General features: G+C 41.2%; 1 protein-coding gene across 3 annotated transcripts in view; it reads left to right on the forward strand.

Moving 5' to 3' along the window:
- Positions 1 to 12,967, forward strand: part of LOC143958911 (putative E3 ubiquitin-protein ligase DTX2) — a 106,465-nt gene that overhangs the window by 77,816 nt on the left and 15,682 nt on the right. For all 3 annotated transcript variants that reach the window (XM_077467894.1, XM_077467896.1, XM_077467895.1), the window contains 2 exons: positions 5,073 to 5,137; positions 5,231 to 5,389. In XM_077467894.1, the coding sequence (XP_077324020.1) occupies positions 5,073 to 5,137; positions 5,231 to 5,389 (224 nt within the window). The remainder of the gene's footprint in view (positions 1 to 5,072; positions 5,138 to 5,230; positions 5,390 to 12,967) is intronic.

The following is a 12,967-nucleotide window of genomic DNA, read 5'->3' on the forward strand; positions in this document are numbered from 1 at the left end:
CCAGACTAGCAATATGAACGTACTGTGGGGTTTCACATTTTTCGTACTGCAGTCACTTTACCTCCCCTGTTGTAGTTCTGTTCAACCCCTTCCCTTTGGGAATCTGTATATTAACATTGCACAGCACAGTGCCCTGTGCTGGGGATACAAAAATAAACATTCTTCTTTTTGACAGTTACCAGCTGTCAAACCCAACTGTCACTGACGGCTTCTGTCCCTGTTAATGATTGGGAACCACTTTGATTAGTTCCCAGTCATGTGATCGCTACATCAGCTATGATATAGTACTCACATGCAAGCTGGGAGCTTTTTAGGGGGAAAAAAAACATCTATAATAAAAAAAATAATACTTCACCGACTGCATGTCCTTTTTTTTTTAAATGATAAATTTTATCTTTATTAGTTGTACAGTTATCAGGTTAACTGATGCTGCTAAGTTTAGCCCAGGTATCTTGGCTTCAATTAATTATTCAATTAATTTAACCAACAAAAGGGTTAAAAATGCACTCAAAAGTAAAAATTAAAGCTTGAGGTACAGGTTGCATGGCATACTTGCTCATCGCCTTAATTTTTCATCCAGGAATTGCTTTAGTTTACCAGTGTGGGTAAACTTCTTCCTATTAACATCTTTATAGCATTTCTTGGGGGGAAGGTAATTGAACTTAAAATCATTTAGTTCACCAATGGAAAAACAGTGCATGGCAATCTAAACACTAGTGTATTGTGTAAACTGGCTTAATCCATACAGCCATTTCCTCTGTGAAAGTGTTCTGTTCACAAAGGAATACATTCAATTGTACAAGAAGGCACAAAAGAAAGTTGGAGGTTAAACACCATCTGCACCTAAACCTGTAGTTTGCATTTTTGCTGGTATTTGAATTACATACCGGCTTCTTGTGTTTTTCACAAACTCCAGTATTCCCAGTTCCGCTCAACTACTGCAGCTGCTGTAGTGCCAAACAGTCTGATAGTCCCTTGGTGGAACAAATAATTGAGTTAATCAACTATGTCAGTGGCACCTTCATTATAGTCTTAGGAGAAAAAATGGTGACCAAACTCGCCATGGGATTTCTGACTTCTATGAGAGACATAAGAAGCAGGTGTAAAAAAAACACTGATTATCTACCCAGTGATATCAGAGCACTGGCCATTAGAGGTGCTATTTTAAATTGGTAATTTACAGCTGATGTGCTAGGTCCTAAAAGGAGAGCATATGTGCCAAACTCGCTTTGGAACTTGGTTTATAAGGTTTGTGATGAGATGATTGGGTGAGTTTTTTTGATAGACATGCAAAGTCTCTCTTGTAAAAAAAAAAACAACCTCTTCCCGCAGTACAGAGCAGTGGCATCCAGGAACACTGATGGGAGAGGATGCGACAGTCCTTCTCCACCAAGCCCAACAGTGGCTGCCTGCTATGCCCGCCTCCCCCCTCAACCCACCAGTTATCCCGGTCTCTATCACTATGCTCAATACAGCTCACTGACCACGCGTGTATGGATGCATGAGCAGAACTCATACAAGCTGGGAGATGTCACCTGCATGCCAGTTAATCAAAACAAAAGCAAGACAGCCCAAAACGAGAAATGCCCGATCCTCAGGTCATCCTCTTTGTAGCAGGTGGAACAGCTCGCAATTTAAGGTGGACCAATCCGCGACCCCATATTAAGGCAAGCCTAAAAATTCAGAACATCCCTTAAAGCGTAACTTTACCCTTATTGTGACGTTCTCTCCACTCCTCCTCCTCCGCACCTAAAGCACACTTTTTATTTTTTGGTTTACTTTTTTTTTTCTTAAGAGGTTTGTCCCTCCCCTGAATGACAGGCATATTATGCCTGCTATAGCTCCGCATAGTGCTTCATAGAGAGAGGAGAGGGGTGGGCTTAGTGGCGCATCATTCCAGGACCCGTTGGCTAAACTCGAAAGCCATTTGGCCTCGGGATGATGTCACATGGCAAGATGGCGCTAGGCCGAGCAGGGCAGAATTCTGACAGGGTTTTGCAAGACACAGCTGAATTGCTGGGTGGGTGAGCATCTGAAACATTCAGTACCCACCACAAGGTATGCAGAATAAAAGAAAAAATGGAGAACCACTTTAAGTTTGGTGTTTGCCCTGTATGTCAATCCCTAGAGTAGACACACTGTACTCAGACTTTGCATTATTGGAAGTAGGCACTCTAGCAAGTTAGCGTGCCTGAATGTGCAAGTATACTGTGGAAATATCACACCCAGCATACATCGGTTTAGTGACACTTCACAGTACAAACCCTTCAAGTATGGCATTCAAATTTAATAGAGACTTTATAATGAACTTGGGTGCTTCCTCTCATCCTTTCAAGGATTTGTTACAGGATGTTCTATACCTTCCAGACACACCTACTCTATTTCCCCCACTCCACTCCGTCAGTGCCCCCAAGGGGAATTCTGGCTCTTTTTAATTCTAACTCCATTTCAGGCACATAACATGTGGCCTACCAATAAAAACTGAATGTTCCAGATCTATGTCACTATCCTTGGTCAGAATATGATCTTAAGGTCCCTTTCACGTGAACCAGATCCATTTTTCTTGGCAGGGGATCTGTCTGCTGAGTTAGATCCTGATAATACCAGCCCCAGAGGATGCAGAAGGGAATGAAAAGGATATTGAGGCAGTAGTGCAGAACCCCCCCCCCCCCCATCTTTGCTGATATCTATCCAGTAGAAAAAAGGTTTGAAAAGAAGCGGTCTATTTCGGTTGTCCTGCTGTCTTCTGTAAGTCAATCTACAGCTAACTGGACTAGAACTAGGACAATGGCCAATTAACATGACCCTGTATTTCAGGATTGTGCTGTTGCAGTGCAACTACTGCAGTTTGCTTCTGCTCTGTATTTTTGTGTGGATGCCCTAGAACATGTCATGAGACATGGTTCTAATATCCATTCACATGCGCAGAATCAGATGGCTTAAAGCTTGGACAGTTGAAGTTGCAAAATGTGCTTCACATGTATGCCCTTCCAAGGAAGACATCTGTTTGGTGACGCACTTGACCAAAGTATCAAAGAGATCACTGGAGGAAGGTTCCAAAATAACTCCTCCTCAAAATGCAGTGCATCTGTTCACTCTACCCAGGCTTCAGTTTCAAATCCTGAGTTTAGCCCTTAGGTTTGGCCCTGAACCACCTCTTGTCCCAGGGAGTTTGTGCCAATACTGCCACAAGACCGGTTCAAATGTTTTTACTCAAACCTGTTAATTGTACCAGAGCCCAACAGGGATATTCACTCTGTTTTGAACCTAAAATCCAGGTTCCTTCAAATTCCAAAACTTGACATTGGAATCTACATGGTCAGTAACTGCCTCTTTGAGACAAGGGGAATACCTGACATCGGTGGATATCCAAGATGCTTATCTGCATGTTCGTATTTACCCACCCCATCACTGCTTTCTGCACTTCACAGTGGCAGAAAATAACTTTCAGTTTGTTGCACTGCTCTTCAACCTATTCTCTGTTCCCAGAGTGTTCACAAAGGTCTTAGCACCTCTGCTGGCCCTGCTCAGAACCCAGGGCATACAAGTCATGGGCTGCCTAGATGACCTTCTTCTGACAGACTGGCTTACCAGTCAGTTGTGAGCAAATGTTCACTTCAGTTGACAATCCAACTGCTCCATGCTTTCAGCTGGGTGCTCAATTTATTTATTTATTTATTTATTTATTTATTTATTTATTTTTAAACCTTCTCTTTGCCTACAATACTTGGGTCTGGTTTTGAACACATTCAAAGTGAAAGTCTTTCTTAAAAGGAAATGCTTTTTCCAATAGCCTATGCTTGAGAACTGAGATCCAAGAGACATCCCATAGTGAGCAGCTCTATGAGCGTTCTAGGCCTAATGGTTGCCTCTTTTTAGGCAATGCCTTTCACCCAATTCCAGTCAAGAATTCTCTTTCAATTCGGCAAAGCTGTCCCGGCATGTAGCGACTGGTGGGCGGCGAAGAATTGTTGGTCGGAATGGCTCCCACAGCGGCACTTTCAACATGAGTCATTTGGCCTCTGTTGTTTTTTGGGCCCGTTGAACATGACTGTCCAGTTGTTTCCAGTGTCCTGTACTGTACAGTTAAGATAAAAGTAATTTTTACTTGGAAATTCTGTATCTTGGAGTACAGAAGAGGACGTCCTTTCCTTGGTTTATTTTGCATTGCTTGCTGCAAAAAAAAAATAAAAAATTTCAAGGAGTGGGATATGGTTATAGGGAGGCATCCCAGGGCAATGTGTCGTCAAAAGCTTGCCAGTGTTTAATCACCTGAAGGTACACACCTATAACCTTGGTGTATGAATATGTCGCCGGTGTCTTATACTGTACTCAATTGTATGGAATTTACAGGTAAGTCATATTTCCATATTTTTTTTTCCCTAGCACCCCTTCCATGCAGATTAAATTGGGAGATTTCTTTCAGCATCAAACGATAAGCTTCTAAATCCTGAATAAATTAGCATTCCTTTAAAATCTACACCAATTGCAGATTACTTTCTCTACATTAGAATGATAGATTTCACATCATTTGACAATCCTTTTTAAATCTATTTCCAGACTCCTAGGCATCCACAACCTTCTTCTTTTTTTTTTTTTTTTGATTTGGGCATTATGACATCTCAGGTCAACAGCAAAGAGAACACCAGATCATAAATGTCTGATGTTTAAATAAGATGGATTCCACCTGCATGCTCCCTGAGGAATTTTTAATCACTGGCGCCTAATCTGGAAAGCCAGGTTCTAATTTCATCGATTTGCAGTGGTGGTAAATGTTTGTGTGTACTTTTTCAGTGTGACAAATCAACTATTTCAATTATAGGAATAAATACTCAATGTCCGTTTTTATGTGTTCGTTCAGGTGTAGCACTTTTATCTGTAGGCACTGATTGAATTGATAGTTGTCATTTGAGAAGCACTTTGTCAGTGTTATGTTGAGATATGTTAAAAAGAAAAAGTCAACAAGTGCCATAGGATATACTTGCTTTTCACGTGACTGTACGTAGGAATGCATATTTTTGCTCTAAACCTTGTGTTTTTAACCTTACATAATTGTAATGTATTTGTCTCAGGAGTTACTGACCCAGAACAAGTTGTGAAGAAATATGTGGAAACCATTGAGAAGCCTCCAGAAGAAGTATGATTGCACTTTTCATAATATACAAAGAAATGCACGGAGTAGAAAATGTGAATTTAATGTTGCATGCAACCTTTTCCTTTTATTTTATAGGACTGTATCATTTGCATGGAGACATTGACTACGTCTTCTGGATACAGTGAAACTTCGGAAAGCAAATCCATCAAGCCAACTGCTGTTGGAAAGCTGAAAAAGTGTGGCCATATTTTTCACCAGCTCTGTATGTTTGAAATGTATAGCAATGGAAACAAGGTATTAGCTTTTATTTTCAGTAAAGGCCTACACTTTTCCCTAGTCCTTTGTTTTGCACTTGTGTGTGCCATCATTTAAGCTATTGTTCAAATAATGGTTCCTGTTAAACAGGTTGGAAGAGTTAATGTATAAAGGAATTGTAGATCTTTTTCTTTGTATTTTTTTTAAAACTATACTAGGGTAATACTCAACCCTGTGTCCCTGTGATTGATGTGGTGTTTACGGACAAAGGTACTTTAGATTATGTATACTGTATGCCACCATCATGGATCTTGCCTGCTCTTAACTGTATCAGTACGCTGGTGGCACCCACCTCAAAATGACTGCCTGCCTGTAAACTTTTTGCCTGTAAGCCACACACACCACTCATTTTTCTTCTATTTTTTTTTCACTGGGTTGAACAAAAAAACAATTGTCAGGTCAGAGCTGCGGTACTAACAATCTGATGTTAGTACAGCGATCTCCCCTGCTGAGTTATTGTGTTCTGACAGCGGGATGGCTCCCCTGCCAGAATACTCTGAACAGCACTCTCAGCCATTGGCTGAGAGTGCTGATGGGGAAACGGTCGGCAGACCGTTGTCAGACATGAGCCATCGACAGAAGCCAGCAGAACAGCTGGTTTCTGTCAGACCGGCTGCCACACACACGGGGCGAATATTGGCTAGTTCAGCTGATATCTGCCCCGTGCGTACTAGACTTTACAGAGCAGAACCTGATGCTGCAGGCATTATAAAAACTTCTAGGTTGCAGGTGGCAACAGTGCATAGGCACAGAACAATAGGCTGCACAGCTAAATGATATACATTTGGATAGCTGTACATACCTAGGAGGGAGTGTTACTATTACTTCTTTCAGGTAATAATATTTTTTCTTATGTCATGTATGGGTGCAAACTGGGTAAAAATGTTTTGGCACGAGCCAAATGATTAAAAATGTTCACTTTGTTGATTTAAAAACAATCCCGCTCTGCTTGAATTTACAAATGTCTCTAGATAACATAGAATGCTCCTGTGTTTCTTCTTTCATGTGTTGAAAGTTTATTTTATCAAATAAAGTTTGTAAATTTAGGCAGCAACTTTCATACTGCAGTTCTTCTAAAATGCACTGTGCGTTTTCTAAACAATTGCATACTACATTTTAAATGCGTTGCATTACAGCCCATGTGCGTGAAAAACTGGTTGTTAAGGGCGCTGTTTCTTTACAACCAGCTATTTAGTCATTGTTATGGATGCCAGTGATTGGTTGTTAAGGAGCCGGAAGCCGCTGTCCTGCTTAACCAGTAATGATGCCTTCCCCAGTAGTTGGCATGCTCCAGCTCCTCTTGTGCAGGAGCAATGCTACCACCGCAGGGGGGAGAAGGTGGAGAGAAGGCAGGCACGAAAGCTTCGGCTCCAAGAATATGAGGGGAGGAGGTGGGGAAAATCAGATCAGATTCACAGGAACTTGAAGACTGGTGCTACCAGGGGGGAGATTGTTTACATACCTGCTAATTGTTAAGGTAGCTTAACAATCATGGGCTCCTTAAAGTGGAACTTCACAAAAAGGGGAAGTTCCACTTGTTATCACCCCCCCCCACCCCTCCACTGCCACATTTGGTACTTTTAGCGAGGGGAGGGGTACCTGATTTTAAGAGGTATCCGCTCTCACGTCCGGTCAGATCGCCACAGCCCCCCTCCTTGCCCCTGAAGCCTTATGGGACATAGGTCCCAGAAGACGGAGGGACCGTTTTCAAAGCGCAGTGCAGTCAACAGGCTTCACAAGATGCCCGCACCTGCACCCAAAGCCAAATTAAGAATCGTCTCGGATGAGGAAATTGCAGGATCCCTGAACAAGTAAGTGTCCTTATATTAAAAGTCAGCACTTGCAGTATTTGTAGCTGCTGACTTAAAATTTTTTGGGGGGAGACTGAAGCTCCTCTTTAACAGTCAGCTATTCACTGGTTGTTAAAGCGTTTGTTACCCAAAAAAAAGATCCTGTTCCTTTAAATTTATGTTATACAGCATAGTGCTTGTGCTGTGTAATTTGCCCCCCTAAATCTCCTAAAATACCTGGCTGATCCTGCCTGCTTCTGACCTCCCCAATGTAAACTACCACAGTTTATCATGGCTGCTGAGCCCTGACACCATGGTCAGTTTGAGTGCCTCCGTCATCCGCTCTCTCCTCTGTCCTCTCTCTCCCCCTCCCTCCCTGCCTGTCGGCTAGTGACAGTGCCCACCACTCCCCTCTCCTCCTGCTGCTGAAATTACTTTTAAATTGTTATATAATCCTCTGTGCTTAATGTTAGGTGCCCCAGTGTCTGTGTTTTCTAATAAAAATAAAAAGCCATTCTATACCTGATTTCAGAGCAGCGATCACGTGACTGGTTGCCTCTCCTCCTGACTGACGTCAGCGGGGGATTCTCGGTCTCTCCTGCTGTAGCTGTCTGATCGAGAGAAAGGAAAAGTGGCTGGTCACACCGAGCGGCGCTACGAAATAAGGTTTAGAAGAGCTCTTTGTATATATAAAAAACAGTGGCACCTAACATTACCAACCAGAGATGATTATATGAACACAACACAGTGGCTTAGCAACCACTTTAAAGATGCCAGTGCGTACCCGCTTCTAAACCAGTATAGTGACCATAACAAAGAACTTAAAAACAAACCCTGGGTGCATTTTAGTGCGTTTCTTATTGACTTCAATGAAAGGTGCATTTTTGGTGCCCTTTTTAAAAGTGCACAAAAGATGCAGCATGCAGACCTCTTCAAACCGCAGCACATACGCAGTGATTTGAAAAGTTTCATAAAATTTTTAAGCCGTCTAGCACAGTGGGGTATCTTACTCAATTTGGGATCCCTGGTGTTCTCGTGATTTCGCCAGAAGGATTGTGACATCACCTTCGTCTAGGCACTATGGGAAGATGCTGGCTGTAAGGTAAGTATATTTTATAAAGTTATTCCCCCACAGATGTGCTTTTTTTGTAGCTATCATGCATCACTTTAAAATGGGGTGGACTGATGTACAAAGCAGATCTTGCATTTTTAGCTCAAGGCCTGCTTTTAAATTACAAAATGGATTTTGTAGCAGTTATACATTTATAGACAAATAATTCTAAGAAGCTCAAAGTGGTTGTAAACCTCTCACGTAAATATGTGAACAAAGCTTATCCCTCTATAGCGTGTACTTGTCTCAATATAGAGCACTGTGTCGCTACTGTCTGCTGCCTTGTTTCCCTGCTATTTGCATGAGTCACTTCTGTAAAGTTTTTCTGACACCAGGGGAAACAAGGTGACGGGGATGGAGCTTCAGAATACAGCCTGTGATTGACAGCCTCAGCTCTGTTCCTGTGTGTTCCTGTCTGAAGGAGGATGGGTCCCTTTCCTCCAATCAGCTCTCCTTATTGAGCTATGCAGAGTGTAACTTCAGTTCTCCCCCATGTTTTCTGTCCACTCAGACAAGCTTTGTAAATTCAGCAATTTGAACTGATGTAGAGTAGAGAAGACTGTATATGGGTTCAACGTATGTAGGAGGATTTGTTTCATCTCTGTGTATGTCGTGGCAAAAATATTGGCACCCCTGCATTTCTGTCAGAAAATTGTTGCAATTACAATGTTTAGCCATTCTCATGTTTATTTCTTTTGTTTGTATTGGTATGACACAAAAAATTGGAAAACAAAAAGCCAAATCTGACATGTTCCACTCAAAACTCCAAAAATGGAGTGGACAAAGTTGTTGGCATTTTATCAAAATTGTAAGAAATAATTGCATTCCATGTGTGTGATGCTTCTGTAATTTGTAGTTAAACTTGCCTGTATCAGTTAAAGTGGAAGTAAACTCCCCTATCATTTTCAGCCAAGGAAGCTGCCATCTTTGCCTCTGTTTAATCTTCAACTGCTATGGTGCTGCACATGTGATTTGTTATGACACCAGCCATTGGATGGTTTGATAGTTTGGCTGAGAGCACAGCCAATGTGCAGTTAGCATTCCCGGCATGCCTTTTTTTTAACTGTTTAAATCCATGGGTTTACTTCCACTTTAAAGGTGCTTTCCCTGTAGAAATCATAACGGCAACCAGTTAGAATGGTGAAAAATTGATAACCTTTCTGTTGTGTCTCTCTGTGTGCCACACGGAACATGGAGAAGAGAAATTGGAGAACAAAAATTGTGGAAAATAGACAATCTCAAGGTTACAAGTCCATCTCCAGGGATCTTAATGTTCTTGTGTCCACTGTGCGCAACAGCCCATGGCACTGTAGCTAATTTCCCAGATCGTGGACGAAAGAGAAAAAAAATGATCAAAGTTTGCCAAAACTTACCTGAGGAAGCCAAAATGCTTTTGGGAGAATGTGCTGTGGACATAAACTAAATTACAGCATTTTTTGGTTAAGCCCATTATTCTACTGATTTCATAAAAAGAAATGAGGCTTTTAACCCCTTCACAGGTAAAACAAATCGGAATGCCAAAGCACAATTTTGCAACTTTGACTTATATTCGTAGAACTGTACATATCATCACAACTACTTGGTGCATCCAGGTGCACTGTACCTTGTTTTTTTTTCCAGGACAAATTGGGCTTTCATTTGGTGGTAAATGGTAATGGAGCGCTCTGATTATTTTTTTTTTTTTTTTTTCAATTATTATTATCCAAGGAAAACTGGCCCAAAATAAAAAAAACTTTTTTTTACCTGTATATTTCTTGCTACTACCATAACCTTTCACCGAATAACAACCCAAGTTCAATTCTTCAATAACCGCGATCAGGTGAACCGGAATTGGGAATTCCAGGTCCTGATCATTAGTATGTGACCCACGGCTCCTGTTGAGACCCCTGTCTCTGTGCTGCTGGGAGCACTCCCAGCACAAAGGGAGATAAGGAAATATGTGGCCCCATGGAAAGATCCCAGTCCAATGGGGCCGCATATTTGCAGTGGGTGTGAAGAGATTAAAGAAAAGAATACAGTCCCTACATTCAAACATGGTGGAGGTTCACTGATGTTATTTTGGGGTTGCTTTGCTGCTTCAGGCACTGGATATCTTGACTGTGTATATGGCATTATTAAATCTGAAGGACTATTAAAGAATTCTGGGGTGCAATGTAGGGCCCAGTGTCAAAGTTGGGTCTCCATCAAAGGTCATGGGTCTTACCGCAGGGCAATGACCCAAAGCACTCCTCAAAAGCACCAAGAAATGGTTTAAGACAAAGTGATGGAAAGTACTGAGCTAGCCAGCATAGAGACCAGATCTAAATCCCATAGAGCACCTGTGGAGAGATCTCAAAACAGAAGTTTGGAAAAGGAACCCTTCCAATCTGAGACACCCGGAGCAGTTGGAGAAAGAGTGGTCCAAAACTCCAGTAGAGAGATGCAAGCAACTCATTGATGGTTAGAGGAAGCAATTGATTTCAGTTATTTTTTCCAAGGGGGTGTGCTATCAAATATTAACTTGAGGTGCCAATAATTTTGTCCAGTCCATTTTTCTATATATTTTTTTTTTGTCTTCTGCTTTTTTTTGTGTCATACCAGTACAAACAAGAGAAATAAACACGAGAATATCTAAACATTTGTAATGGCAACAACTTTCTGGGCGAAGGAATGCATTATCTGACAGAAATGCAAGAGTGCCAATATTTTTTGACCATGTAGAAGTAAGGCCTCATGCACACGAGACGCTGTTAAACGCGTGTTTAGATGCAGTTGGACACTTTTTTTCAACTGCCCCTGAACTCATTCAATGTTATCCTATGTGTCCATGCACACAGTCTAGTTTTTTGCCGTTTTTATGCAGTTGTGTTTAACCTCGTTTTTCCAGAAGCAAAAAAATGGGTTCAGACGCAAAAATTTCCACGTTTCAGACACAAAACACGGCTAAATGCGGCACCCGCGTTTAGCCGCGTTTGCATTTATAAGCGTTTTTAAAGGAACCCAATTTTTTGGACCTGAACACTCAGAAATATGATCTGAGAATGACATTTTGCGACCCGACTATCACCAAGTGACCCCGAGATAGGGGGCCCCAAAGTCAGGTCGAAAAATGTCATGCACTTTTCTGCATCAGAGAATGACATTTTGTGACCCGACTTTGGGGGCCCATATCTTGGGGCCCCTTATTGCCAAGAACCCCAAATTTGGTATGCAGACACTGTGGAACTAGCACTACAACATATCCAAATTTGAGGTTCCTGTCACCAAGTGACCCCGAGATAGAGGGCCCCAAAGTCAGGTCGCAAAATGTCATGCACTTTTCTGCATCAGAGATACATGGCCTCAAAGTCAACTGTGACCATCTGCAGCAATGTAATTTGGTCATTAGGGTTGGGTGTTATGGTAAGTGGTTATCCGTTAGGGTTATTGTTTAGGATTAAGGGTTGGATTAGGGTTGTATAGGGTTAGCAGTTAGGGGTAGGGTTAGTGTTGGGGTTAGTGTTGGGGTTAGTGTTGGGGTTAGGGTTAGTGTTAGGGTTAGTGTTAGGGTTAGTGTTGGGGTTAGGGTTAGTGTTAGGGTTAGGGTTAGTGTTAGGGTTAGTGTTAGGGTTAGTGTTAGGGTTATTGTTTAGGGTTAGTGTTAGGGTTATTGTTTAGGGTTAGTGGTTAGGGTTAGGATGAATGGTTAGGGTTAGGATTCTGGATATTTTAATAAGGCATTAAAAAATATTATACTACCATATACAGCAGCAAAGAATTTAAATATATTAATCAATACATATTTCACAATAAAAATATATTTAAAATTGGCCAAATAAATTTAAAACAATTATAAAAAAATCTAATTAACATAGATTTGCTTTTAAATAAAACAATTTGAAACTAGAAAAAATGAATAAAAAAATATATTATAGACATTATTTTTTTTTTTAAATAAAGGACAGAGAAAAAAATTCATCTGTACATCTATAGATATATTTTATAAATATATACACATACCTGATCGTTACCAACAGATGTTCCTCTGGTGACACACTGTTTCTCATATTGGTGTCCATGAATGTCAGACCAGGTCGTACTTTTTCTAAGAGCAGATCAAATGTGACAATGGACATCGGGCTAAAATTAAAAAAACTTTTCGGGGTAGGTACGCAGCTGCACATACATGTTTGTGAAATATCCAACGGACATTCACTGTCCCATCAACGAATGGGTCCAATATCGATGAGCTCTGACTCTGGACCTCTCACGAAATTTTGCGACGACGTTGCTGTCTCATCAAGAGCAACATCAGGAGCATTTCCTGACATATATTCAATATGGGATCCATTTCAAAATATATACCACAGAAAGAGAGGCAAATGCAAGTGGACAACTGCTCACTCTGATCAAAATAGCAGAAATAGTTTAAAAAAAACATGCTTTGAGAGCTTGGGGAGGGTCTACATGATGTCATCTTTATAAACGCAAACGCGGCTAAACACTGCATGCAAACGCAGCAAAACGCGCGTTTCAGCTTTTTTTTTAGTAGAGTTTTCACCTGCGTCTCATGTGCATGAGGCCTAAGGGTTTACAACCACTTTAACAAAAAAAATGTAGTTTTCCATCAATTGATAGTTAAAGCAAAGAGAGATAAGCAAAGCAAATGTTGTTTTAGTGACATTCTGTCACTATGAC

The sequence above is a fragment of the Lithobates pipiens genome, unplaced genomic scaffold (genome assembly GCF_037356315.1).
Source record: "Lithobates pipiens isolate NorthernLeopardFrog02 unplaced genomic scaffold, aLitPip1_a1.2 Scaffold_64, whole genome shotgun sequence".
In the NCBI taxonomy this organism is placed as follows: Eukaryota; Metazoa; Chordata; class Amphibia; order Anura; family Ranidae; genus Lithobates; species Lithobates pipiens.